At 44.1% G+C, this 27,843-nt stretch overlaps 2 protein-coding genes and 1 long non-coding RNA gene across 3 annotated transcripts; 2 read left to right on the forward strand and 1 right to left on the reverse strand.

Annotated features, from left to right (window-relative positions):
* Positions 1–3,347: 3,347 nt before the first annotated feature.
* Mocs3 (molybdenum cofactor synthesis 3) lies at positions 3,348–5,400 on the reverse strand. Its single transcript, XM_041670317.1, has one exon. It carries the CDS (start codon positions 5,265–5,267, stop codon positions 3,891–3,893), a length of 1,377 nt encoding a protein of 458 aa, XP_041526251.1. The 5' UTR covers positions 5,268–5,400; the 3' UTR covers positions 3,348–3,890.
* A 17-nt stretch (positions 5,401–5,417) lies between these two features.
* On the forward strand, positions 5,418–25,906 carry Dpm1 (dolichyl-phosphate mannosyltransferase subunit 1, catalytic). Its single transcript, XM_041670318.1, has 9 exons — positions 5,418–5,710; positions 9,023–9,122; positions 12,008–12,041; positions 15,362–15,438; positions 15,661–15,686; positions 19,244–19,339; positions 22,747–22,815; positions 24,777–24,891; positions 25,627–25,906. The coding sequence occupies exons 1-9, from the start codon at positions 5,550–5,552 to the stop codon at positions 25,729–25,731; spliced, it is 783 nt and encodes a 260-aa protein (XP_041526252.1). The 5' UTR covers positions 5,418–5,549; the 3' UTR covers positions 25,732–25,906.
* LOC121460136 lies at positions 16,489–18,656 on the forward strand. Its single transcript, XR_005976039.1, has 2 exons — positions 16,489–16,862; positions 18,384–18,656. It is a non-coding gene; the product is annotated as an uncharacterized LOC121460136 (long non-coding RNA).
* Positions 25,907–27,843: the final 1,937 nt, after the last annotated feature.

Consider the following 27,843-nt stretch of genomic DNA (forward strand, 5'->3'; position numbering starts at 1 on the left):
TGAAATATTTCCTATCTTTGGTGCATGTTTGAGGTTATTGAACCCCACACTGAACTTGAGTCATCAGGCTTAGCGATAAGCATCTAAATTGCACATCCTTGTGTGATTTGTTACTTGGCAATGAAATCCTTAAGCAGGGACCCTTCCTGTTACGCTACTGGTTGCAACCCTGTCCCTGATTTGGGTTTGTTGTTGTTGTTTTTCTGTCGTGGGGATGGTTTCAAGGCAGGGTTTCTCTGTACAGCTATAGCTGTCCTGGGACTCGCTCTGTAGATCAGGCTGGCCTCCAACTCATAGTGATCCTCCTGCCTGTCTCCCAAGTGCTGAGATTAAAGGCATGCACCACCACTGCCCAGCCTTGTCCCTGGTATTTAAGGACTCACTCTCTTCTACAGTGCCTGGAGCTCTGGGAGAGCAAAAAGTGTGTCTGCCTTGATGACTTCGGAGTCCGCTGCTAGGGAATAGAAGGTGGTGGAAACTTTCAGGGAAGCTGCGTGGAGGCTGAGGCTCAGTCTAATAAGGAAGGACAACCAGAGTCCAGAGGCAAAAGCAGTTCTACCCATTTGCTCACTGCCCTAGGCTTCAAGAACATTCTTCCAAAGCCCTCTTGCCTGTGGAGCAGCAGGTATGGACATGTAGTCTGTGGGCCTCTCCTGTGACCTGCCATATGTCATGGCAGCTAAACTGAGTGGCAGTCCCCAGATGTAAGCTAATCTCTGCCCAGTTCACTGCACATTAACCCTGACCCATTCAGCCGTTGGCCTATCTGTAAATCCCAGGGGTTCAGTGGCCATTTCAGAGTCTGATTAGCTATGACCACACAGGAGCCCAGGGAGAAGTTATTGACCCTGGACACTCTGAAGGGTCTGATGCATCTTAATGAGTGTGGCTCCACCTTGGAGCATGAGTTACATAATAAAGAACCTGTTAGTTGGGCATGATGACACATCTTTTAATCCCAGTACTGGGAGGCAGAGGCAGGCAGATCTCTGTGATCTCAAGGCCGGGCTGGTCTACATATAAAGTCCCATGCCAGCCAGAGCTACACGGTGAGACCCTGTCTGGAGAGTGAGCCTGTGGCTGCTCCCTACAGGTTCACTGCCTATGCTGTCTCCTTGGGAAAGGGGATTCGTTTGGGAGGGGAAAGGGACTCCTGAATCCCCAAGTTCCTTTGTCTAAGAGGGAACTGGTGACAAGTGTGCTCAACTTGTGAAAAGCTTGGGCAACTTAGTGAAACCAGAGCTTGGAATACCACAATTTTGAAGGACTCAGTGAAAGAAGGCTTGCCTAGTTGCATTAAGCTCTGGGTTCAATTCCCAGGGAGTGTTTCTGTGTGTGCTCCGGTGTGATGCCTGGTGGACGTGTCCAGGATGGAGGCCCATGCTTGTCTGTGTCCACACCAGCACTTCCCCATCCTTAAAAAAAAGTCTTCTCCTTTGCAGGCTAATTTGTCAACATTCAGGTTCCAACCACAAGGAGAAGCTGATTTCTTCCTTTTTATTTTTTTAGGTTTATTTTATTTGTATGAGTGTTTGCCTACATACATGTCTGCACACATTTGTGCAGTCATCACGGAAGCCAAAATAAACTCTTGAATCCCCTGGAACTGGAGTTACAGGCAGTTGCGAGCCACCATGTGAGTGTTGGGAACTGAACTTGGGTCTACCAGGCAGTTACAAACACTTAATTTTTTAAAAGAGATTTGCTTATACTTGTGTATTTTATGTCTATGGGCGCTCTGGCTGCATGTACATCTGCAGGCCAGAAGAGGGCATCAGATCCCATTATAGATGGTTGTGAGACACCATGTAGGTGCTGGGAATTGAACTCAGGACCTCTGGGAGAGCAGCCAGTTCTCCTACCTACACAGACATCTTTTAAAAAAAATTACTTGCCATCACCAGTTCATCAAAATAGCAGAGGAGTCTGACAAGGAGGCACACAATTGCCAGCCTGGACAACAAACAAGGCCCTGTGTCAAAAGTAAATAAAGGATTCCGAAACAAAGGCATGCAGGTGCATGGTACCTAGGAGTAGTTATGATACACCTGCTCCAGCCCACCATGCCATTCAGGGGATGTTGTCAGTGTGGCACGTGTCTCATAGCCAAAAGTAAAGCCTGGCCTAGCTTTGACTCTTACTAATCCCTTTCTTATTTAAAGAAAGAAAAAAAAAAAGATTATCAGTGCTTTGAAAGAGGTGACTCTGGCCTGCAGAGGGCTTTTTTTTTTTTTTTTTTTTTTTTTTTAGCTATAATGTTTTTAATCCTTAAAAAAAAAAAAAAGTTTGGGGGCTGGAGAGATGGCTCAGTGGTTAAGAGCACTGTCTGCTCTTCCAGAGGTCCTGAGTTCAATTCCCAGCAACCACATGGTGGCTCCAAACCATCTGTAAAGAGATCTGGCGCCCTCCTCTGGCGTGTGGGTATAAAATGGAGGCAGAAAGTTGTATACATAATAAATAAATCTTAAAAAAAAAAAAAAGTTCGTATCTGAGTCATGGCACCAAAAAAATAAAAATAAATTTAAAAAGAAAAAAGCCAGAAAATGCAGAGAAGCTGGGCAGTGGTGGTACATGCCTTTAATCCCATTACTTGGGAGACAGAGGCAGGTAGCTCTCTGAGTTCAAGGCTAGGTTGGTTTACTGAGGACTGGACAGTCAGGGCTACACAGGGAAACACTGTCTCGAAAAACACTGACCTGGCTATACACACTGGAAGTAGTGTGGACTGTCTGCCAGCTCATCAAACTATTTGTGGTACTGGAAATGAAGCCCAAATTCTTCGGCCTGCTACCACTGACTCTTACCTCCTTTTTACTTTTTGAGACAGGTCAGTTGTCACTTGTGCCCAGGCTGACCTTGGACACACTCTGTAACTCAGATAGGCCTTGAACTTATGATCCTCCTGCCACTGCCTCTAGAGTAGCTGGATAGACTGACCTGCAACAACGGGCCTAGTGAAACTGTTTACCTTGTAAACAAACATAAAAACACCTACATAAAAATTCAGAAATAAAGTGGATGGAATCAAAGTAGACAAAGGGGTAGGAGCAAAGGCTGGGATTTGGACTAGAAGATTCCAACGACAATGCAGTTAAGCAAATGTCTCATGTGTATGCCATTAAGGTGGACAAGGAAGCTAAGTACAAGAAAAATGCTAGCAACTTCTAAGGGAAGCTGATGGTCCACAAATCAGTTTCCTTTATTTTGCTATCAAGATTGCATTCTGATATTCATGGCAGGTCTTGAATGACCAAATTCCAGGTAATGAAAACACTCTGTAGTTATCTATGTCTACAGTGTATATCCTAACATTTTAATTAGAAATAAGACTCAAATATCTTTTTTAAACTTTTTTTTAATTTATTTTTTATTTTAAAACGTTATGAGTAAGCCTGTGCACCAAGATCCTGCCTAGTGCTGGAAGAGGCAAGGAGACATCTGACCTCATGGGACTGGAGCTACAGACAGTTGTGAGCCAGCACACGAGTGATCCCCTCTGGGAGAGGGCAGCCAATGCTAAGTCACTTCTCCAGCCTTCCAAAGAATACCTTAGTGGGCTGAATGCAAGTGTACCATCTGTGAGTAATCCAATTAGACTCAGAGGAAGTAAAACTGCGTCCTAATTCCAGGCATAAAATGGATGGTCCAGAGCGCATTGTGACTGCAACAGAGGGGAAACAAAAACCCTGTCACATCCCAAGCTATATGCTGAAGGCACACTGTACAAGGGCCCCAGACACAAGGCAGCTCTCAAACAATTTTAGCCTGCTTTCTCAAAAACCTCCTTGCAAGAGTCTATTTGTTCAGAGGCCGTGGACCCAGGCTCTTCCCTACATGACTGAAGATCCTCGAGGTATCACAACCATCCATGTGACCTGCACGCGGCTACCTCAGTACTGTGGAAACGACTCATCAATTTTGGCGGCCCAGGCCATGAGTCCCCCTACAATATCCTGAACAGTTAAAGAGTCTAGCTCTGGCACTGCCTTTAAGGTCTGCAGGACCCTCACGGCTTTTTGGGAGTCGTTCCCCAGTTTGCAAATCACATACAGAGAGAGAGCAGCCCCTTCCTCCGAGTTTCGCTTCCCTTCCCGGAGGGCATCCCCTAAGAGCTTCAGGCTGTCGGCATCCCTCTGGTCCAGCTTATTCAAAGGGATGTGGAGGGCGTGCGGCAGACGACAGATGTCCACCTCCACTTGAGGCCGGACATCCAGCAACACGTGGGGCGCTCCGGAATCCAGAAGCCTCTTGTAATCGGTTACGGAAATCCGTTCCTCGGGGTCCAGGAGCTTCAAGACGCGACACTTGTCTGTGGCCGAGGAGCCGCAGAAGGCCTCGTAGTCCTGCAGGCGGGTCACGGTGGGCCGCTGCCCGCACACGGCGCAGTCGGGCCGGCGACGCCGCAGCCGGATCCGGCGGAAGTGGCCGCCGAGGCCGTCGAAGAGCAGCAGGCTGCCGCTGTAAGACGGCCCGAGCCCGGCGGCGATCTTGAGCACCTCGAGCGCCTGCACGCAGCCCAGCACGCCGGGCACCACGCCGAGGACGCCGCCGTCGGCGCAGTTGGTCACGGTCTCGGCCGGAGGCGGCCGCGGGAAGACGCAGCGGTAGCAGGGCCCGCCGTCGCAGTGGTAGACAGTCAGCTGGCCCTCGAAGCGCAGCGCGCTGGCCGACACCAGCGGCCGGCCGGCCAGCACGCACGCGTCGTTCACCAGGTAGCGCGTGGGCACGTTGTCCGAGCAGTCGGCCACCACGTCGTAGGCGCGGACCAGCTCGAGCGCCCAGGCCTCGCTGAGCGCGCGCGCGTACGCCACGCACTCCACGGCCGGGTTGAGGCGGCGCAGCGCGGCGGCCGCCGAGCGAGCCTTGGCCTGGCCGGCCCGCGCATCGTCGTGCAGCACCTGGCGCGCCAGGTTGCTCGTCTCCACCACGTCGTGGTCCACCAGCCCCAGGCGACCCACGCCGGCCGCCGCCAGGTACTGCGCCAGCGGGCAGCCCAGCCCGCCGCAGCCCACCACCAGCACCGAAGCCGACGCCAGGCGCAGCTGACCGCGCACGCCCAGCTCCGGCAGCAACAGCTGCCGGCTGTAGCGGAGGATCTCGGCCCGCGACAGCTCGGCCTTGGGCAGCAGCGGCGGCAACGGGACCGGACGCTCGGGCTCCGGCGCAGACGCCAGGGCTGCAGTCAGCCTCCGCTTCAGCGAAGCCAGCTCTTCCTCGCGCCGGGTAATTTCATCCTGTAACGCCGCTACGTCCTCCTGGGCGGCCATGACAGTCTCTTCCGGAAGTAGCCTGGAAGTAACTTCCGCTTCCTGTTACCCATCTTATAGCTACGGGGAAGACTAAGACGCTTCCTAGAGCCTGAGGAAATGAAACGAACGGGTGTTTCCGGAGGAGACCTTCGGAGGCGACTTGAAAGAGTCGCAGAATCGGAGCCTTTCCAGGGAACCACATTGAGGCCTAGGAGAGCCAAGACTCCTTCGGGCCCCGGAATTTGGTACGCTCCACGCCGGTGACGCACTTCCGCTTCCGGTGCTTCGCGCAGACCCGTCATGGCCTCCACGGGGGCGAGTCGCCGCGGTGCAGCGTCTCAGCGGCCGCCGCAGGCCCGCTCCTCGCGACAGGACAAGTATTCGGTCCTTCTGCCTACCTACAACGAGCGCGAGAACCTGCCGCTCATCGTGTGGCTGCTGGTGAAGAGCTTCTCCGAGAGGTAGAAGAAGTTTCTCGCGCGTTGCCGGCCGCGGGCTGCGCGGCGGCGGTTGGCCGCGCGAGGGGACCCACCGAGGCCCGGCCTCGGCTCCCGCCCGAGCCTGCTCGAGGCTTTTCCCAGCGAGGAAAGCCGTGGCGGACAGCCCCGCGGCTGTCTCCCGTGCGTCTCTCCTTCCCGCTCAGGTCTCTGGCGAGATCTGCGTTTCACTAGTGACGGCTCGCTCTGGCCTCCGCTCCCCCACCCCCGCCTTTCTCGTGAAAGGACTGGCTCGGCTTTTACTTCGGGGGTGAGGCTGAAACCTGACCTCATCCCTCTCCAGGCGCCCACGATCGGCCGCCAGAGCCGGGTGTCCCGAGCCGGCGCTCTCACCCGCACCCCCGGGGCCTAGCGCTTACGTAAGCTTGATGTTTGCGCTGTCAGGGAAGTGCTGACAGAGAGCACCCTCGCCCAGCGCTGTTGTGGCACCGACATTAGGAACTGGGTCTTGTTAGTTTGTGTGTTTGAGCCTTGCTCAGTGCTAGGCAGTGTTCTACTGAGCCCATTCCTGTCCCTTAGAAACGGGAATTTTGACATTGGAAGTGTTACGCAATTTTTTATAAAGGTCTCCTAATAAACTAAATAAAATGCCTCCTGAGAGCAGTACGGAGACAGTTGTTTGACGGGCAGATGAGTGTCATGATGCTTTGGTAATTTTGGGCGATCTTTTCCTATCAACGTACACAAACGTGATTTTGCAAGTTAGGTAGGATACCGTAGCAGAGCGCTGTTTATTTAGACTAGTCTTGTCAGAGAACACAGATTGTTTCCAGAGCTTTTTGTTTGTTCGTTGACCTTTGCTTTTCAAAGACAAACGAGAACGCTGTGCCCATGTTGTCTAGCAGTAAGAAAAATGCCAAGCTGGGTGGTGCAAAGGAGGCAGAGGCAGACAGATTGTATGTAGCAGATTCAGGTTCAGCTAGGGCTACATTAGCAGCCCCTGTCTCAGAAAAACCAAACAAAATGCTTGATGTGTAGTTTCTCTTTACAGAAAGCCCAACTCACCATACTGATTGGCAAAAACCATAGACAGCCTTGTTTGTTTGAGACAAGATCTCAGAACTGCATAGTCCTGTCTGGCCTGGAACTCACAACAGCCTGCCTCCCAAAATGCTGGATGGGCCTGAAGGGTGCACCACCACTCAGGGCCAGGATTGCTGGGCTTGATGTTGTTATGTTGTTTGTCTATTTGGAGTCGCTGTTGTTTTTGTTTTGTTTTAGGTTTTGGTGTTTCGAGACAGGGTTTTCTTTTTGTAGCCCTGGCTGCCCTTAAACTCATTCTTATAAACCAGGCTGACCTCAAACTTGGAGATCTACCTGCCTCTGCCTCCCAAGCGCTGGGATTAAAGGCTTGCTACCACCACTGGTCAGGCTTAGGAGTGCTCTTTTGATTATATCTGAATAAAAATCAGTTTGCATATAGTGGCCCTTCCATGGGTAATAGATATTTTTTTTCGTTAGGTTTTATTTTTTAAATTGGTTCTGCCAGCTTTTTCCAAATTAGAGAATTTAACCGAAACATTTTAATATGCTTTGACTTTGTATGCTGATTTTACGGTATTTTTGCCCTATTTAATTTATGAGTCCAACACTCTGTACCTCCCCACTCCAGTTCCCTGCTCCCTTTCATTACATTGTAACCTAGGTCTGGGTTGGAATGCCTCAGCTTCTGAAGTTCTGGGGTATCTTTTTTTTGTGGTTTGGGAGTCAATTGTGCTAGAGAATGGAACTCTGCCAATGAAGTGGATGTTCTGGAATCAAAATGAGGATTAATAGGAATAGCTACATCTCAGATGTAGTTCTGGTTTTTTCATTTACCTGACCCTCTGGCTTGTTTGAAATCAGGAAGGGAGGAATTTTGCTTAAGACTGTCTTCACAGCAGACAGTGGTGGGCACGCTTTATCACAGCACTCCAGACAAACAGAAAAGAGGGCATTGGTGGCATCAAGGCAGAGGCAGGTGGATCTCTGAGTTCAAGGCCAGCCTGGTTTCCAGGATAGGTTCCAAAGCTTTACAGAGAAACCAAAAAACAAACAAACAAAGGCTTCACTTTGTGACATACCTTTTTCCAAAATCAACATCTTTTTTGTTGTGGTCAGGGTCCCTACTCTTGTGTGTGTTGTGGGCTGGGTGTGTACACAGGCTAGCAGAGCAGAGAACACCTGCTGCCTTTCTCTTTCAATCTCCACTTTGAATTGTTTGAAACAGGGTCTCTCTTGGCTTAGAACTTTTCTTATTTGGGGGGTTTCAACCTCCCACCCACCTCCAGTGCTGGAATTACAGGAATGCTTAGTTATACCCATTCTTGTAGCTGCTGGGGATCCAAATTCAGGTCCTGTTGCTTGTATAACAAGTACTGTTACCCACCAAGCCATCTCCCCAGTCCCTGTTGTACCTGTTCTTGACTTTGAGGTTTTGTTTCTTTCCTGCCAAGTTTGCCAGAGCTAACTTTCACAACCTTTTTTTTTTAATATTTATTTATTTATTATGCATACAACACTCTGTCTGTATGCCTGAAGGCCAGAAGAGGGCGCCAGACCTCCCCACAGATGGTTGTGAGCCACCATGTGGTTGCCGGGAATTGAACTCAGGACCTTTGGAAGAACAGGCAATGCTCTCAACCACTGAGCCATCTCTCCAGCCCCCAACTTTCACAACCTTTAACAGTCTGTTGTTTCCTGGTTGATTTCCAACCAAACAGAGGCAAGAGGAAGGTGTTGCTTCCTTTTTCTTCCCCTTTATGCCTTATAAAAGGGGGTGGGTGGGTAATGGTGATTATGTGTACATCAAGTAGGATTTATCCTCCAGACAATAAATGTTTATTGGTTTTTAGAGTAGAAACTATTCTGTGAATATAATGGAAAATAAATTTAAGAGTGAAATAGCCATTCGGTGGTGGCTCATACCTTTAATTCCAGCACTCTGTAGGCAGAGGCAGGTGGACAGCCTAGTCCTGGACAGCCAGGGCTACACAACGAAACCCTATCTTGAAAAACAAAATAAATAAATAAATAGATAAATAAATAAATAAATAAATGTAAAATTAAGTCAGATAAATTCCAGATTTTTTTTTAATGTAAATTTGCTAGTATCATTTAAAGTATTGTTTTGCTTTGTTTATTTTGAAATAGGATCTCTGGTATTGCAGGCTGTCTGAAAATCACTAGAGCTGAAATGACCTTGAATATCCTGACTCTCCTGACTTTCAACTTAAATTACTTAAAAATTGGAGAGATTATCACCCAACATTAATATAAATTTAAATTTTATTTTAGTGCGATCAACTATGAAATTATAATCATAGATGATGGAAGCCCAGATGGGACAAGAAAAGTTGCTGAACAACTGGAAAAGATCTATGGGCCAGACAGAATTGTAAGTCACAGACCCTTTCCTTTCTCTGTGGGGGGAAGGGTGGTAAGGAGCAAAGTCTGGAAAGAAGAGAGGCAACAGACCCTTTTGAGATCAAAATTATGTATCTGATATGTGGACTAGTGGTAATTTTACAACAAAAGAGTGGGCTTGACCTCTGGCTTTATGATGGATTCTAAAGATAGATTTTCTTATAATATTGAAATAAGATACTGTGTTGGGTATGTTATAGAGCTGATCAAGAAATAGTTCTTGGGTTTCTGTCTTGCTCACTCCCTTCTCTGGGCCTGCATATGCTTTGTACACAGTGCTGCCTGCAGCTCAGAAATTGTAGGTAAGAAAGGTGATTGTTGGCAGAGAGACAGGAGTGACTTCAGGGCTTGAGGCAGTTACATTTCTTCCTATAGAGTGATGGGGGGGGGGGGAATACTTCCAGAATCTCAAAATCCCAGGCTTGACATTCTCACTCCACCATAGGCCTATCCTCCTGAAGGAGCAACTTGGGCAGACACAGAGGCAAGTTTATAGTGGCTTCATGAATTTGATATTTTTTTTAAAACAGAGTTAGATCTTACTAGAAGATATTCTTTTTTTTTAAAAAAAATATTTATTTATTTATTATGTATACAATATTCTGTCTGTGTGTATACCTGCAGGCCAGAAGAGGGCACCAGACCCCTTTACAGATGGTTGTGAGCCACCATGTGGTTGCTGGGAATTGAACTCAGGACCTTTGGAAGAGCAGGCAATGCTCTTAACCTCTGAGCCATCTCTCCAGTCCCGAGAAGATATTCTTAATATAATTATTAAAAGGTGTTCTAAACTTAATTTGTAGAAGATATTCTTACTGTAGATTTTAAGTATGAGGGTAAGAGAGGGATGTGTGGGCTGGAGGAAAGCTCTTGCTCTTCTATAAGGACCTGAGTTCAGATCTTAGAACCCACATCAGGCAACTCAGAGGTTCCTGTAACCCCAGCATGCAAACACATATGTACATCTGCAAAGAAAGATACGGCGTAGATGTGGCTTCACTAACAGTTGCTGTGAATTGTACTTTGGATAGCTTGGACCAAAAGCACACAGTTGAATACAGATTTATAAAACATGTTTTGGTGTTAGCTGTGCAGTGTCATTTGTGTAGTTCATTACAGTCTAGGGTCTCTTGGTTTGCACACATTGCTGAATGATTTGCTGTGGGAACCTGCCTTGTTCATTGTAGATGTTTAGTGGCATCTCTGGCCTCTACCCACAAGATGCCATGTTAACAGAGGTTTCTGTCCCGCCAGGTCCCAAAGAAACACACAGAGGCCTACATTAATTATAAACTGGTTGGCCTAGTAGCTGAGGCATCTTATTAACTAAGTCTTACATCTTTAATTAGCCCATAATTCTTGTCTGTGTTAGCCACATGGTTTGGTACATTTTATCAGTGAGGCATTCTCATCTTGCTTCCTTTGCAGACTGAGCCTTTCCTCTTCCCAGAATTCTCCTGTTTTGGTCATCCCGCCTATACTTCCTGTCTAGCTACTGGCCAATCAGCATTTTATTAAACAAATACAAGTGACAAATTTTTACAGGATACAATACTATTGTCCCACAGCAATGCCAGTAGCAACTTCCCTCCCTTTTTGGCAACCTAAAATGCATGTGATATTGTTACATGTCCCCTTGGGGACAACATTGTCCCTTTTCTAGATAGAGAACCATTGTCAGAGAAACATAAGTCTCTGGAGACTCTCTGGATACTTGTCTTTTAAGAAATGGTAGTTGATCAACATAGAAAAACTCGAGCTTTTTCCCTGTGGTACTGGGGAATTGGGCCTAGGGCCTCACACATGCTAGGCAGATGCTCTGTTCTTCCATTTGGCTGTATCCCCAAATCTCTAGGCAGGGTCTTACCACTAAGTTGTCCATGGTGGCCTCAATACATACCTTTCTGGATGTAGTGGTATACTGTTTTAATCCCAACACTCAAGAAAAAGACAGAGGCAGTGGATCTCTTGAGTTCATGACCAACCTGATCTACACAGCAAGTTTCAGGCAAGCCAAAGGTACATAGTCAGAACCTGTCTCAACAATAAACAAAACACAAGGAGAAAATTTGCATTTATAATCATTGTTTCCCTGGATAGCCAGACAGTCCTCCTTTCTCCTCCCATCCCCCTCAGGGCCCAGGCTGGCCTGAAACTCATTGCAATTCTCCTGCTTCAGCTTCCCAGATGCTGGAATTGCAGGTCTAAACCTTACAACTATAACTAACATGTTCATGATTGTTTGTTTTTGTTGTTTTAGAGTTTTGTTTGTTTTAAGTTTGAGGACAGTTTTTTTAGGTTTAAAAGAAAGACTTCAGGGTGGATAACTGTAAGTCTTGGCAGCTGCATGGAAGAGGAAGATGGAGTAAAGGAATACAGAAGACAGAAAAGAGCTGCAGAGAGACTGTTGAACTGGCTGGCGTGATGACTACTTTCTTGCTTTGTTGTTAGATATAGGCATCCTAATGTCTGGGTTGGCTCAGCCTTTCTGAGCTTGAGCTCTTGCCTCCCAAACACTGGCACTGCTGTTGTTGCACCATAGTTTATACAGTGCTGAGGAGAGTGATTGCTGGTGTTACACTGTAGTCTACACAGTGCTGAGGAGGGTTAGGGTCTCCGTGATAGTAGGCTTCATCACCAGCCCCCAAACGCCTTTTTAACTTCGGGCAAAAATGTTGAATATGCTCTGCTTCAGGGTCTAATAAAGTCAACTAATCTTTTTAAATGAGTTTGCACTTATAGTAACAAACTTAAATGATCCTTGAAACTATAGTCTTGAGTATGCATTTATAGGAGTAAAAAAATTTAAAATATTGTTGTCTTTTTGTGTTGATATGTTGTTTCTTTTTCTTGCAGCTCCTAAGACCACGGGAGAAAAAGCTGGGCCTCGGTAGGTAGGGGCTTTAACCTTTTCCTGTTACCTGCCCTAGTCATATTTGCCACTGTTTACCCAGTTTGGAAAAAAACTCTAGTACAGTCAGCCTTGAGTGATCTCCACAACACCCTAATGGTTTCACTTGGGTTGCCTGTATCAATCAGGACCGACTCAGCAAAACATAAGCATTATAATTCTGTCCAAATCAGATATTTAGTACAGGGATTCTAGTTAACAAGGAAAACATTGTTCAGAAGCCTGATTTAAAGCTGACTAGTGAGGGGCTGGAGTGGGCAGGAGACTGGAGGGTGCAGAGGAGTAGGACTCAGAAACCTGGTTAGTTTAGAGGGAGGGAGCAGAATGTGGGGAGGGCGAAGGTGGGTGTGGAGCTGCTCAGCTGACGCTAGATGCCATGCAGAGGGGATTACTTAGATGTCCCTGGTTTCTCCTGGCACTCTTTACTTGTCCTCCCAAAACTCTGGAACACAAGGGACAAGAATCTAGGAAGTGGGGTTCTGTATAATGTAGCCTAGATAAAGGAAGAGCCCGGGAATGTGTCTGAGGGTGTACATCTGGGATCAGTATATACTTTGCAAAGTCTTTAAATGGTAAGTCTAAAAGGTGATTATTTCTAAGAATGAAAAAGTTTTCACCTTAAACAGAACATTCTAGAGCAGTAATTCTCAAATCTTCCTAATTCTTTGACCCTTTAATACAGTTGCTCATGTTATGGCTAACCCAACCATAAAATTATTTATTTGCTACTTTATAACTAATTTTTCTACTGTTACTAATTGTAATGTAAATATTTGATATGCAGGATATCTGATACTAAACCCTTGTTGAAAGGGTCATTTGACCCCCAAAGTGGTCGAGACCCACATGGTTTGAAAACCGCTTGTTGTTCTAGAGTATTTCAGATGAGCCCAGTGGTTCTGAGAGGAAACTTGAAATGCCTTCAATTCATAGTCCTTAACAGAGGAAGCTGTTATCCTGAGGTTGGGGACATGGCCTGTACATGAGGGCCAGAGTTCAGATCTCCAGAAATTCTGGGTGTACATGGTGACTCACCTGTATGTAATTCAACCCCAGAACAAAGGAGTGAGACTAGCCATATCATTGAGCTCTGAATTTGATTGAGAGACCCTGCATTAATAAGTGAGGTAAAAGAAGGATTGAGTATGACTTCGGATCTCTACGTGCTTACACATGCATACCTCATTCCCACAAAGAGAGAAAGCATGCATACTTCAAACACACATGGATAAGAGAAAAGGAAAGGTTTCTGTCCTGAATGAACTTGCTAGCAGCATCAAATGCTTGAGCTTCTAAGTCCACAGATTCTCTGAGATTGAAATGATCTGGAAGATGCTACCAAAAAAGCCAGAGTTTTTGAACAATCAGTGAAAACATTAGAGTCAATCAGTCAGAGTTGTTAGGAAAGCTCAGTGCTCTAAATGAGATGTTTGTGGTGTTTTGTCTTTAGAACTTGTTTCTGCTTTCATTGATCTCTAGTAACTGCCCACACTGTGACACTAGCTTCTGTGTACAGGGTACAAGGATCAGATAAGGAATTTGGCATTTCTGTCACCTCAAACATGTCAGTTTTCAGTAGTTGGGACATTGAAAAGCCTCCCTAACCACGTTCGGTGGTGCATGTCTTTAATCTCAGCCCTCGGGAAGTAGATGCAGGTGGAATCTTTATGAGTTTGAGACCAGCCTAGTCTACATAACAAATTCCAGACAACATAGTGTGAGACCCTGTCTCAAAAAAAAGAAAAAAGTCAGGAAGTCTCTCATTTTGAAATGCTCTGCTGGTATCAGTCATTGAAACTGGACTGCTGTGGATTGTGATGGTGCTCGGGATAAAGAGTGCAGGAATTGCCAGTCATCCCAACATAGCTAGTCAGGCAAGCCCTGAATGGGAGACTCTACACAGATACGGCAAAATGAGATAGCTGGGCCCCTGGCCACGTGCTCTCAGGGGGTCCTAGTATACCTGACAGATTGCAGTTGACCTTCAGTAGACAGCCCCTTGGGAACCTGACTTGGAGTGGAGGGAAGAACAGGAGGGAAACTGGCTGGGAAACGAAACTGGGACCAGAAGGTAATGCCTAGAGCAACGGGAAGGTGGAGGCAGAGTAGTGAAAGGTTGAGGTAGGGCTATACAGCCAGTGTGCCTTGTAGTCACAGTGGGGAGTCGCTGGCAGAAACAGGAATTCAGAGCCTTTCCTGGGCGTGAGTGGTGTAGTCAGACACCTGGTGCTATTTACTGCATAGTAGCTTGTTAGAGGGTCAGGAAGTGGTGGGGGGGTGCGGGGGGGGTCACTGGAATATATTTGAGGTTTAAGAAATAGATAAGATGGGGGGCTGGAGAGATGGCTCAGTGGTTAAGAGCATTGTCTGCTCTTCCAAAGGTCCTGAGTTCAATTCCCGGCAACCACATGGTGGCTCACAACCATCTGGAATGAGGTCTAGTGCCCTCTTCTGGCCTGCAGACATACACACAGTCAGAATATTGTATACATAATAAATAAATAAATAAACAAATAAATAAAAAAAAGAAAGAAAAAGAAATAGATAAGATGGCGCTGGGCGGTGGTGGCGCACGCCTTTAATCCCAGCACTCGGGAGGCAGAGGCAGGCGGATCTCTGTGAGTTCGAGACCAGCCTGGTCTACAAGAGCTAGTTCCAGGACAGGCTCCAAAACCACAGAGAAACCCTGTCTCGAAAAACCAAAAAAAAAAAAAAGAAATAGATAAGATGGCATGGCTAGAAGCTGATGTGTACATATGGAACTCTGAGAAACCTGGCCTCTGTCTCAAGAAGACACTAAAGCGTTAGCAAGAAGGTTTGGTGTTTGGAGGTTATTTTTGGGTGGGGCGACAGGGAGCATAAACATATAATGATGTTTATATAATCTGAAACTTTGGAAGCTTGGCATGGTAGCTCTTAGCAGCTTGAGACTGAGGCAGAAGGATCTCCTGAGTTCAAGGAGTAAAACCCCCACCTAGACCCCATCCAAAAAAAGAAGAGACTTTTGTATTAAAACTTTTTTTTTTTTGCTATTTTTAAATATAGGGATGGTTGGATTTTTGTTTTAAGTATTTTGCCTCTATGTATGTCTATGCTCATGTGCATGAATTGTCTGCAGAGTCCAGAACAGGGCAGCAGATCCACTGAAGCTGGAGTTACAGTGGTTGTGAGCTGCCATATCAGTGCTGAGACTAGAACCAGGTCTTCTGGAAGAGCAGCCAGTGCTCTTAACCACTAAGCCACCTCTCCAGGTCCTTCTGGTTATTTTTGTTAATGGGTCTAACTACTTTCATTTTTAGGAACTGCCTATATTCATGGAATAAAACATGCCACAGGAAACTATGTCATCATTATGGATGCTGACCTCTCACATCATGTAAGTGGCCTTTACCACTCTCTGTTCTGTTTTATTCTATGTTGAGCTGGTCTTACTATGTCATCTAGACTAGTCTGAAGGGTGCGGGGATTCCCCTGCTTTATCTGTTGAATACTAAGATTATAGGTATGCACTACTGCACCTAGTTTGCCTTTCTTGATTAGGTGTTTATGAGACTTGTCATATGTTGCTGACTTACTGTTTATTCTTTCCAAATTTCAGCCCAAATTTATTCCTGAATTTATCAGGTAGGTACTGTTTCTAGTATTTTTTTTGGTGGGGGGGAGCAGCCCTTTTTTTTAATTTATATTTTACATATGAGTGTTCTACATGAGCACCCTGCATAGCAGAGGAGGGCATCCTATTACAGATGGCTGTACGCCACCATGTGGTTGCTAAGAATTGAACTCAGAGTCTCTGGAAGAACAGTTACTGCTCTTAACTGCTGAGCCATCTTTTCAGCCTTGTTTCTAATATTTCTAATACTAGAAATTTAAAATTCAGTTTGTTCATTTAAAATATACATGCCACTTTAACTTTTCTATCAAAACTTAACTATAGAGATTTGAAACTCATAAATACAGGCCTGTGACTAAATGACCTATGTTAGGAGCCGTTAGGAACCATCAGTGGGTGGTTCTATTCTCTTTTCTTTCAGGACATGGAAAAGATGAAGTCCTTGTTGTCTAGAATTAGGCTTGACTTATTATAGTCAAAGACCATAAACCGGGCTGGAGAGATGGCTCAGCGGTTAAGAGCATTGCCTGCTCTTCCAGAGGTCCTGAGTTCAATTCCCAGCAACCACATGGTGGCTCACAACCATCTGTAATGAGATCTGGTGCCCTCTTCTGGCCTTCAAGCATACACACAGAAAGAATATTGCATACACAATAAATAAATAAATATTTAAAAAAAAGAAAGAAAGAATGAAAATCAAAAAAAAAGAAAAAAGAAATAAATCTTTGGGCTGGAGAGATGGCTCAGTGGTTAAGAGCATTGCATGCTCTTCCAAAGGTCCTGAGTTCAATTCCCAGCAACCACATGGTGGCTCACAACCATCTGTAATGAGGTCTGGTGCCCTCTTCTGGCCTGCAGACATACACACAGGCAGAATATTGTATACATAATGAATAAATAAATATTTAAAAAAAAAAAAGACCATAAACCATAGGATTTGGTCCAGGAGTACCAGGATTCTAGGCGTCTTGATTCTACAGTGTAATCCCTCACTACGTTGTCAGTCAGCAGCCACAGCTTAAAAGGGAATTAAAGGAAACCATTTCCATGTGACCAGTAAAGCATGAGAGAAGTCCATCCTGTTGTGATCGTGAAGGTGCCTGTCACCGGTTAAGTCTGTCAGAGGTGGAGGCTTTTAAAGAACCAGTAAAATGATAAGCCGGACATATGCGATGCTGCTGAAGGAGGTGAGTCATAGACAGAGCCTCTCTAGGAAGTAATGTGGGAATACGTCAAGATGCATGAGCTTTGTCTTAGCCATTTTAGTGTATTCCATTTGAAAGTCTAAGCATGCTGATTATTTTAAAGAAATTTTATTTGGGCATTACTGGTTGTGATTCTGTTGAGGTGAGAGACAGTGAAAACAGTCCCTGTCCTAGTCAGGTTTATATCACTATGATAAACACCATGACCAGAAGCAACTTAGGGAGTAGAGGGTTTTGTTTCAAAATTTTTTATTATACTATGTGAAGATGTGTCACTGTGATTTGTTTACCAAAAAGCTGAATGGCCAATAGCTAGGCAGGAGAGGTTATGGGGGATTTTCGGGGAAGAGAGGAACTGAGGAGGGGAGGGGATGAATCTAGGCTCAGAAATTTTGCCAGTAAGACACAGGAAGTCAGACATATAAAATGGAGGAGTGGTAAAGAGCCACGTGACAGAATGTATATTAATAGAAACATGTTAATTTAACTTAGAGGAGCTAGTTGGGAGCAAGCCTGAGCCAAATTATTAGGGAGCTGGCGGTACCAAAAAAACTCCTGACAACAGGATTTATTTCATCTTGCATCCCAGGTCACATTCCATCACTGAGAAAAGTCAGGGCAGGGACTGAAACAGAAGCCATAGAGGAACACTGTATAACTGACCTTTTAGCCTGCTTTCTTATGTACCCCAGAACTACTGCCCAGGGATGCCACCAGCCACATCAGGCTAGGCCCTTCCTCAGCAATCATCAGTCATGAAATACCCCATTGGCTTGTTCACAGACCAGTCTGAGATGGAAGCATTTTCTTAGTTGGGGTTTCTTTTTTTCTAATGACTCTAGCTTCTATCAAGGTAATAAAAAACAACCAGTATCTGATCTGAATTGGACCATTTTTGCAAGTGTTAAAAATGAATGGGCTTGCCTGGCGATGGTGGTGCACGCCTTTAATCCCAGCACTCGGGAGGCAAGCAGATCTTTATGAGTTTGTGGTCAGCCTGGTCTACAAAAGCTAGTTCCAGGACAGGCACCAAAACTACAGAGAAACCTTAACTTAAAAAAAAAAAAAAAAAAAAAAAAAAAGAGTGGCTTGCTAGGCATAGTGGCACAAGCCTTTAATCCCAGCACTAGGGAGGCAGAAGCAAACAGAACTAACTGATCATTGTTGTTCAATGCCAGCCTAGTCAACGTAATATTCTAGGACAACCAGGGTTACATGGACCCTGTCTCAACACAGGGGAGAGGGAGTGGAGGGGGTGAAGTACTAGGCACAGCGGCAACATCTGTAATCTCAGCATTGCTGAAGCAGTGTCCGCAAAAGTGCTATGAATTCAAGGCCAGCCTAGACTATATAATGAGTCCTTGTTTTTTATTATTTTTAGTGTTGTTTGTCCCAGTCTAAGAATTAGAAGGGTTTCTATTGATTTATGCTGATACATACTTGGATTCTAAGTTAATGATTACAACAAAACTCTTAGTGGGAAAATGGATGTCTTGTTGTTAGGTATAAGGAACAACAACCTGGAGGTTCCTGGCCTTTCCTGCAGAAGAGGCCTGGACAGTGGAGAAGGGCTTGGAGCCAGCATGTGGTGCAGTCAGCAGATAGAATCCCTGGGCTCATGGTCCAGTATAAGAAAAATAAAGAGACTGGAGAGATGGCTTACTGGTCACAAGCACTGGCTGCTTTTCCTGAAGACCGAGTTCAATTCCCAACACCCATGTGGCAGCTGTAACTCCAGTTCCAGGAGACCCAGCTCCTTCTTCTGGCCAAACATGGTATGCTGACATGCAGGCAGGCAGGCAGAACGCCAATACACATAAAACTTTTTAAAATTTTTAATAAAACTCACCAGTCAATGTTAGCACACACATTTAATTCGGGAGGCAGAGGCAGGTGGATCTCTCTGAGTTCAAGGCCAGCTTGATCTATAGAGCAAGTTCCAGGACAGGCAGGGCTACACAGAGAGACCCTGTCTCAAAAAACTTTTAAAAAATTTTTTAATAAAATTCAAGATAGTTTAGATTTGAAAGACTCATTTTGGACAGTTGAGATGTCTGCTTGACTTCGTGCTTTGCCTCTGCTTCCCTTAAAACGTGATTGTGAGGGGCTGGAGAGATGGCTCAGTGATTAGGAGCATTGCCTGCTCTTCCAAAGGTCCTGAGTTCAATTCCTGGCAACCACATGGTGGCTCACAACCATCTGTAATGAGATCTGGTGCCCTCTTCTCGCCTGCAGACATACACACAGACAGAATATTGTGTACATAATAAATATTTAAAAAAAAAACGTGATTGTGAGGTTTGTGAAGATGCCTGGTGACAGCCTAAGAACTTTATCTAACTGAGTTATCTTTTTTCCCACAGGAAACAAAAGGAGGGTAATTTTGATATTGTCTCTGGAACTCGCTACAAAGGAAATGGGGGTGTTTATGGCTGGGATTTGAAAAGAAAGCTAATCAGGTACATGTGTGTATGTGTGCATGTTACGTGATTTCTCTACAAGGAAACTATGAAAATAGATGGAATACTAGGATTGGATTACCACAGTCGGGGCCTTTGGTGGGTTTGTAGGATCCGGCTATAACTGCTGACAAAACTTCCCAGATAAGGTCTTACCTACAGTTTTTTCTTTGCTAAGAGTTTTCCTTTGACTGGGGAGAAATCAGCACTGTTACTAGAACCCTTGATAGCCCTGGTCTGCAGTTTTGTATAATACAGTTTGGGAATAACCGTGTTTAGTAAACCCAGCACTTGATGATAGCAGCTTTTAAGTCAGACAGATCTTTTAAAATTATGTTTCTCAATATTGTGTTACCTTGTATATTTGCCTTTTTAAAGGTTTGCTCATCATATAGCCAGCATTCTAGTTTTCTGATACTGTCTGACAACCCATCTCCAAGTTGATTAGGATTCCATGGGCTGGCTGGCAGCCCCTCCACTACCTTCCCCTGGCCTTGCACCTGCAGCTCACTTTCTTCAACACAGGGTTGGCTAAGATAGCAGGTCACACACCAGGCGGTTGGTGCTATTGGTTGGCTGGGACATCTGAGTTCTGATGGCTGCTTTTGTGTGTGTGTGTGTGTGTGTGTGTGTGTGTGTGTGTGTGTGTGTTTTTTAGACAGGTCAGGGACATGTGCAACACAGGTGTTTAAGTGTCAGGCACCTTCCACCTTATATTTTGAGATAGGGTTTCTGCCTTTCAGTGAGGATTCTGAGGATCCCACTGGCGTCTTAAGCATTTGAGGCCGGCACTTTTCTGCCTGAGCCATTTCCCCATGCCCTTCATCTACTGCTAGGGCTCCAAGCAGTAGATCAGTGTTTCTATAAACAAATAGGGGAATAATAGTCTGGCTCTTGGTGTGAAAACCCTTAAGAAACTTAGATATCCAGTGTACCCCACTCTGTCAGGGTGATAAGAAGGAGAGAGTTGTACCTACCAGTAATATCTTCTGCCACTGCCTCATCTAATTGAAGATTAGTTCACCTCACTTGTGGAATCTTGGGGTAGTCATTTAAAACATTTAAGAGACTTAATCTTCTGTGAAATACAGAGATTGGATAAGTAGTAGTTTTCAATACTGCTAAACACTAAAATCTTAGAAGGAGAGGAACACACACTGCTACTCTGGCCTTCTCAAACCCATTCTACAGACTATATGACTGGGAGTCTCCAGAGGTTGGAGGCAGGCTCAGCTGAGGCTGAAAATGAGTTATATTAATCTCTAAAGGCATTTTGAACTTGGTCATTCATTCATTAACCTTTTAATTCAAATTAGGGAAGTCTAATCATGAGCACACCTTTTTTTTAGTCATGGCATTTAGTTGTATCTGATGATAGTAGTTACTGTCTGTACTGTATAGGCTCTTGGTCTCCTTAGTGTGGTCCATAATGAATTCAAACACAAACTGAGTGACTTAACACATTTTAATCAAAACATTCTAATTCAAGGTCATACAAGGATTCCACTCGTTCATTAAAAATCCACCATCACTGGGCAGTGTGCCAGGTGCCTGTTGTCCCCCTTCCCATATTCAGAGGCTGAAGCAGGAGGATGACTTAAACACAGGCTTTTGGGACCAACTTGGGCAGCATAACAGGATTCTGTCTTAAATAAACAGAAAATAAAACAAAATAGAAACATTGTTTGGGGGCTGAAGATGATCACCTAATATATAGGAAGCCCTGGAAATCCCTACCATATCGACTACATATAACAACCCATTTCTATAATCCATACACTGAAGTATGGGCAGTACTAGCCTGGGTAAAAGACCTTGTCTTACACAAAACAAAAAGCCCAAACCAAAAATAATCTTACACAGTAATACAGACAGACACTTCTGTCTTCAGTAGTATTCTATTGCTGTGAAGAGACACCATTAGCATAACAAATTATAAAGGAGGGCATTTAACTGAAGGCTTGCTGACTGCTAATGATCATCATAGCAGGAAGCATGGCAACAGGCAGGCCTGCAGGTAGGCAAGTTGGAGCAGAAAGAACAAGACAGACTGACCTGAGCTTTTGAAACCTCAAAGCCCACCCCTAGTGACACCCTTCTCCAGCAAGGCCACACCTCCTAATCCTTCTTGAACAGTTCTATCAACTAGGAACCTAGTATTCAAATGTATAAATCTGTGGAGTCATTCTCTTTTAAATACCACAACTTTATTCTCATTTAAAGTACCACAACAGTGAAACATAAGCTCTCTAAAGCTTCTGGTTTTTTTTTTTTTGGGGGGGGGGGGCACTGTGTCTTGGAATAGTATCACAGATTTTAGATGCAACTGAAAACTGGAAAAATGTTCATTGGTAACCATCATCCCAGCTGCTGTCTCTAACATCATGGGCGTGTGTGTGTGTGTTTCTTTGGTTTGGTTTTTTTGAGATAGGGTTTATCCGCACCATTTGAAATGCTAATATAGCAGTGGGGTCTGTTAGTCTAGAGCCATTCTTGTGGATTGAGTGTTTGCTACCTACAAATTCCTATGTTAAATGAGATCCTCCATCCCCACCCCAGTGTTTTGGAGTCTTTGGAAGCTGATTAGTTTGGAAGATAATGGGATGACCCCTTTGATGGAATTAGCACCACCCCACCCACTTCTCCAGCACCTTGCTTTTTTAATTTCTCTCCAAAAACCAGGAGAATACATTTTCAGTTTAAGTCAGTGTATAATGTATCAGAGTACAATGTATGGTATCCAGATACTACCTGGAGCACACCCCACCGCCCATCCCACTTTTATGCTGTTTTTCTTCAGAGTTTGTGATCCTCCTACTTTAGCTTCCTGAGCCACTACCATTGTAGCCTTGAGCCACCATGCTAGGTGTAAAGTTAGTCTCTGCTGAAATCTGAAAAAGACACTTCTTATGAAACTTTTATCTTTTTCTACCCGCAAACTTTATCAAATCTTTTCTGTCAAAGCATTTATGGGTTTAAATGACTTATTTTTCTTCCTATCTAAAGTTCGATTTGGGATAGGGAATGAGGTGTGTGTGTGTGTGTGTGTGTGTGTGTGTGTGTGTGTGTAAGAAAGAGAGACTCGGTGTCTCTTGTAACCCAGGCAGTCATTACCACCACTGTCCATGCAGTGCTGGGGATGGAGCCCAGGCCTTTGTGTATTTATGCTGGTAAGCAATCTCCCCCCTGAAGGCAGGGCAGTCATTTTCTGGTTTCTTCTCTATCTTTCTTACTTACAAAGGTAAAAATCCTACTCTTTCCTGAAAAGTGTCAGATCTCATTGCACTGTTTTAAGAGAACTAACTTTTGTGTGAAACTGATATCACAGTTATTAATGACTAGCATTTGTGACATTATTTCTCTTGTTGCTAAATATATTAATAAGGAAAATCTGATTCATTTGGCAGCCGTGGGGCCAATTTTATAACTCAGGTTTTGCTGAGACCAGGAGCGTCAGACTTAACAGGAAGCTTCAGGTACAGTATTTCTTCTATGTCTAGAACTTTTCCCTTGATTCCTTGCATTAAGAGGCCAAGTAGTGGTCACACATACTTTTAATCCCAGCAGACCTCTGTGAGTTTGAGAACAGCCAGGGCTACACAGAGAAACCCTGCCTCGAAAACCAAGAAAGAGAGAGAGGCTGTTAGGAGAACTGCTTTCCCAGCTGAGCATGTTAATCCCACTATGCAGGAGAATCTCAGAGATTGAGGCCAGCCTGGTTTACATAGTAAATTTCAGGACAGCCAGGGCTACATAGAGAGACCCTGTCTCAACATCCCACACCCCCAAAAAAGAGCTTTTCTTCCACAGTGACTGGTCAGCAGACTGGAACTCCAGAGAACCTTGTTAAAGGCAGTGTGTTAGACTCCTGCTTTCCAAGTCAAATATAGGGCTTTGGCATGCTTGTTTACCTCAGTGCTGGGCTTGGCTGCCCATTGGAAGCATGACTATTACTGGTGCGCTCTGGAGAATAGCATGTGCATATCCCAACCACAGCATCCTTTGCAGCAAAGCCTGCAGCCCTTACCATTCCTGCTTTTCTATAAATGAGTCTGTGTAGTCTGTTTTATCCATGCTTAAAATCTAAAAGATACAGGAGCCTAGGGTAAGACTGTAGGAAGAGTTGGTATCTAAGTCACTTTCTTCCATTGATCTTCAGAGAATATAGCTATGCCAAATTGTCACTTCAGTGTGTGTGTGTACAGGAGAGAGACTTAAAATCTAAAAAGAAGTTGTAGCCCTCCTGCCTACAGTTTTAAATAAATAAAACGCCTTCTAAAGACTCATGCCTCCTGCTGCTTGGATTTCCTGAACAGAAGAATTGGATTCTATTCCCCACGTGTCTTCCCCATCTTACTTTATAAACTGAGTATCAAGGTGTGCTTGATCTAAGGGATTTGCATACAGCAAGTATTGTGACCTCAATTGTTCTCAGATGTCTGCAGGCTGGCCTCCATCCTGTGGTGCCTAGTCTAACCTAGCTCACCTATAGTATTAGCTGCTTTTCCTGGGAAAATGAGGAATCTCATTGTCCTCAGGACCTTAACCCTTGTAGTCAAGCCTGCTAACTGCTGGGCTGTTCTGTTCATCACCTTGGTACACATGTCATAACTTCATCTCTCAGTTCTGCCATTCCAGCATGTCCACTTCAAAAGTAATTTCAAAAGTACCGGTGCTTGTGTATCGGGTGACTAATTTACCATATTTCATAATTTCTGATAGTATAAATCTCAAAAGGACATTAAGAACTATAGTGGTATATTTGTGTTTTAATAGGTAAGGCTTGCCTGAAGATCAGAGGACAAAGCAGCCACACTGGTCAACCATACAGGCCAGGGAGTGGTGGCACACACCTTTAATCTCAGGACTCAGGGGAGACAGAGGCAGACAGATCTCGGTTAGTTCAAGGCCACCCTGCGCTACACAAGATTGAATCTGTCTAAAAGAGAAACAGAGCTCACCCAAAAGTGATTCCAGCACTTGGGATCCCACGCCTCTAATTCCAGCACAAGGGAGGTAGAAACAGGAATGATATGGCTAGGCAGAGAGAGGAATATGAATGGGAAAAGATAGGAAGTCAGTGGAGTATGGAGTTTGAGGATTTGTGGAGACGAGCTCTCACCCCTTTGGTCTGAAGATTTGGTAAAGTTAAAAGGTCTCTCTAGTGGCTTGGCTGCTTTGCTTTTCTGTTCTTCAGGTTAGACCCCAATATCTGTCTCTAGGGTTTATTATTTTTGCTACAAATAACTCATTTTCAAAAGTATTCCAGGCTCCTAGCAGGTACTTCTTGCCCAAGACACATGATCACAAACTCTAAGGACTTGTCTATGCAGCAGGGACTACTGAGTTTTAGATTATAGACACCAGTGAGTTGTGAAAGTTCAGGATCTGGATGATAGGAACATGTCCATATGTTCATAAATATTCTGTTTTACAGATTATACCGAAAAGAAGTTCTACAGAAATTAATAGAAAAATGTGTCTCCAAAGGATATGTCTTTCAGATGGAGATGATCGTTCGAGCAAGACAGTTGAATTACACCATCGGTGAGGTGAGCGACTGTTCTATGTCCTACTCCCCAGAAACAGGTTTACAAAAGCACAGCTTTCCTAGTGCTGAGTTGTCCATGTCTTAGACTTCTGGTTATTTGGAGTGTCCATATACTACAACATGAACATTCAGATGGGTGTGTCTGACCTACTGCGATTTATACCAAGGTGTGGTTTCTTGTACCTCCTCCTTCAGAATAGTTAACTTGGCAGTATGAGCTCCTTGCTGCTTTTCTTTTTAGTAAATGTCCAGAGTTACAAAGCACCAGCTGGAGGCAAGGTTTCAGGCTGGGTGCTGAGTTATTGGAGACAACCCCATATCTAATTCCAAACCCTTACTCATAGCAAGAAAAACAGCCCCTCCCAGAATGTCTCTTCCTGATGAACATTAGGAAATGTGTAATTTAACTCTATCGTGATCTTTAAATTGAAGTGAGAAAAAAAGTGAAGTCATTTTTTTTTTAAGTGTGGTTTTTCTGGAAATACAACCTGACATTTGAATGGACAACATCATATTGGGGAATCAGTGCTCCTCAGACAACTATAGATTTGGGTTAGATGGCTTAGTTTTAGATAATGAATATGCTAAAGGTCAGTTACTTGAAGAACTAAGACTGTCAGTGTCCATGTCGGACTGGTGCTGTGGGTTGAGGCTTTGCTTTTGTAATGCTGTAACCCTAATTGGTGACGTCATCACTTGAAGACTGACTTTAATGTATGTGTATTTTTTTAACCAGGTTCCAATATCATTTGTGGATCGAGTTTATGGTGAATCCAAGTTGGGAGGAAATGAAATAGTCTGTTTCCTGAAAGGATTATTGACTCTCTTTGCTACAACATAAAAGAAACTGTTCACTTATAAGTTCTGTGTTCATTTCAATTAAAAGAAAGAGAAGCCCAAATCACTGATTTTTATCAATGTTCTTTTAACACATGAGCCAAAGGTAAGGTGCATTTCCTACGGATCATTTCTCTGGAGAAATTCCATTTTATATTTTAAATTAAAATTTAAAGCTATTGGTTTAATGAGCAGTGTTCTCAATTTTCATGTACATTGTGCTGTATTAAGACCTATAAATAAATGTATATAGGTTTTGTGTAAAAAAAAAAATGTTGCTGCTTCCATCAGATATGTTTGTGTGAAGTTTCTATGAAAAAAAATATGAAATACTCTGTAAAACTAGGTTGATGTTCTTTCTACCTAGATACTAGAAGGGGAAGGTTATTACATTTATAGGGAGTTTATGTATGAACTAGAAAAAATAAAATAAAATCTCTGACCTTAAAGTACATCTCAGATTTCTGAACCAGATAAAGTAGTGCTCTCTGCATGCAGACTTAGCCTGGTGAGAATGCTTGTCCACTGAAAGCAAAGTGTACATTGTGAGGTGGAAAAGAGCTTGGCAGCAGTTGGCTCAGAGCTACTGTTCTGTTTTTTTCCTTTTGAGCACTAACTTCTGTTGGAAAGAATATTTTATCTTGTTTTATCTCAAAATGCTTGTTTTTACATTATTTCAATACCTCAACAAACTTGCCACCATAACACAAATGTATACTATTTTTCTTCATCCAGAAAAATGTTCTACTTGTCAAAATGAAGGATAAGTTGCTTCATGCAACTGGGGCAAGTACGCCATTTATCAACCTTTTCTAACTCTTAAAAGTCAGTGAATTTCTATCTGTAGCATAGTTTCAGGTCATGTAACATGATTTAGGTTTTGAATAAATACATGAGATAGATTGCCTGTCCCTTGCAAGAAATCTGCCTCTAGGTTACTTGATAATCAAATTTAGTGAACAGAGTCCAGGTACCATAGACCCCAAGCTGACTTCCAACTTCCTCTGTAGTTGACTGGTTTTTGAATTACTGGTCCTCTTGCCCTCTTGAGTGGTGGGATTATGGGTGTGTATCATGATTTAGACACAATCTGGATATCTGTTTTCCCACCTTATTTTGGCTGCTAAAGAAATTGAAAGTCTTAATGTTTATTTCCCTCTTTCTGGGTGATTGTAACAGGAATGACTATTGATTAAAATCTTATTTTGAGTATTAAAGTATCCCAAGTAGTCCCGTAGCTGGACTCATAGCACAAATTCCAATAAAGGCCACTACTGTGTTCCCCTTTGCCAAAACCTGTTGAGTATCCATGGGGAAGTGACTTCTTCATCCCTAATAACTAGAAGTGCTAAGGAATCTATTTTCTTGAACCTTTCATTAAGTACTCAATGTCAAGTACATGGAGCCGAAGTTAAGTAGCCACATCAGTCACTGTAGAGACAGCAGTGCTACCACACATCTCATTGCAGCAGAGAGCTTTGGTCTTCTTCGGTGTCTCAGTTCTTAGCTTCACAATCACTCTGTCACTGCTGGAGTCTGACTGGGCATGTTTAGAGGAGAATGCTGCCTAATTTTTAAACTGCATTTTTGAACTAATTCTGGTGACGTCTTTTTTTTTTTTTTTAACCCCTCCATCTGAATCCAGCACCTTTTGTGCTTCAAAGGCAGTGATGAAATCCAGATACTCTTCATACTGGTGGTGTCACCGTAGGAAATCTGAGGGTCTAAGGAAAGCTAGAGCACAATGTACTTTGCCTATTTCATATTCCTTTTGCCCGTCTTCTACATTGTGTAGGTTCCAGAGCTCTAGGCCTTTGATGAAAGGCCTTGCCCCACCCCTTTTAAACAACTTCTATCCCTTGTTTTCCTTTGAGGCATTGACTATGCTTTTAAATATATATTCTAATACCTGCAGAAAATAATAGTTTCAGATGAAGGTTTGTTCTACTTCCTAACCAAACTCTTAGACACTGAGCTGTATCTAGTTTGTCAGGCTCTTCCATATTTGTAATTTAAAGAAGTGTGGAGCCCACCTATAGGGAAAAAAAGTGGGTGTGGCCAGTCCTTCACAACTTCACTTGCTACTTTTAAGAGCGTTTACACTAGGGTAATTATT

This window comes from Microtus oregoni, unplaced genomic scaffold (assembly GCF_018167655.1).
Source record: "Microtus oregoni isolate MIOR12 unplaced genomic scaffold, Mior012 000020F_ref0000438, whole genome shotgun sequence".
NCBI classification, from domain to species: domain Eukaryota; kingdom Metazoa; phylum Chordata; class Mammalia; order Rodentia; family Cricetidae; genus Microtus; species Microtus oregoni.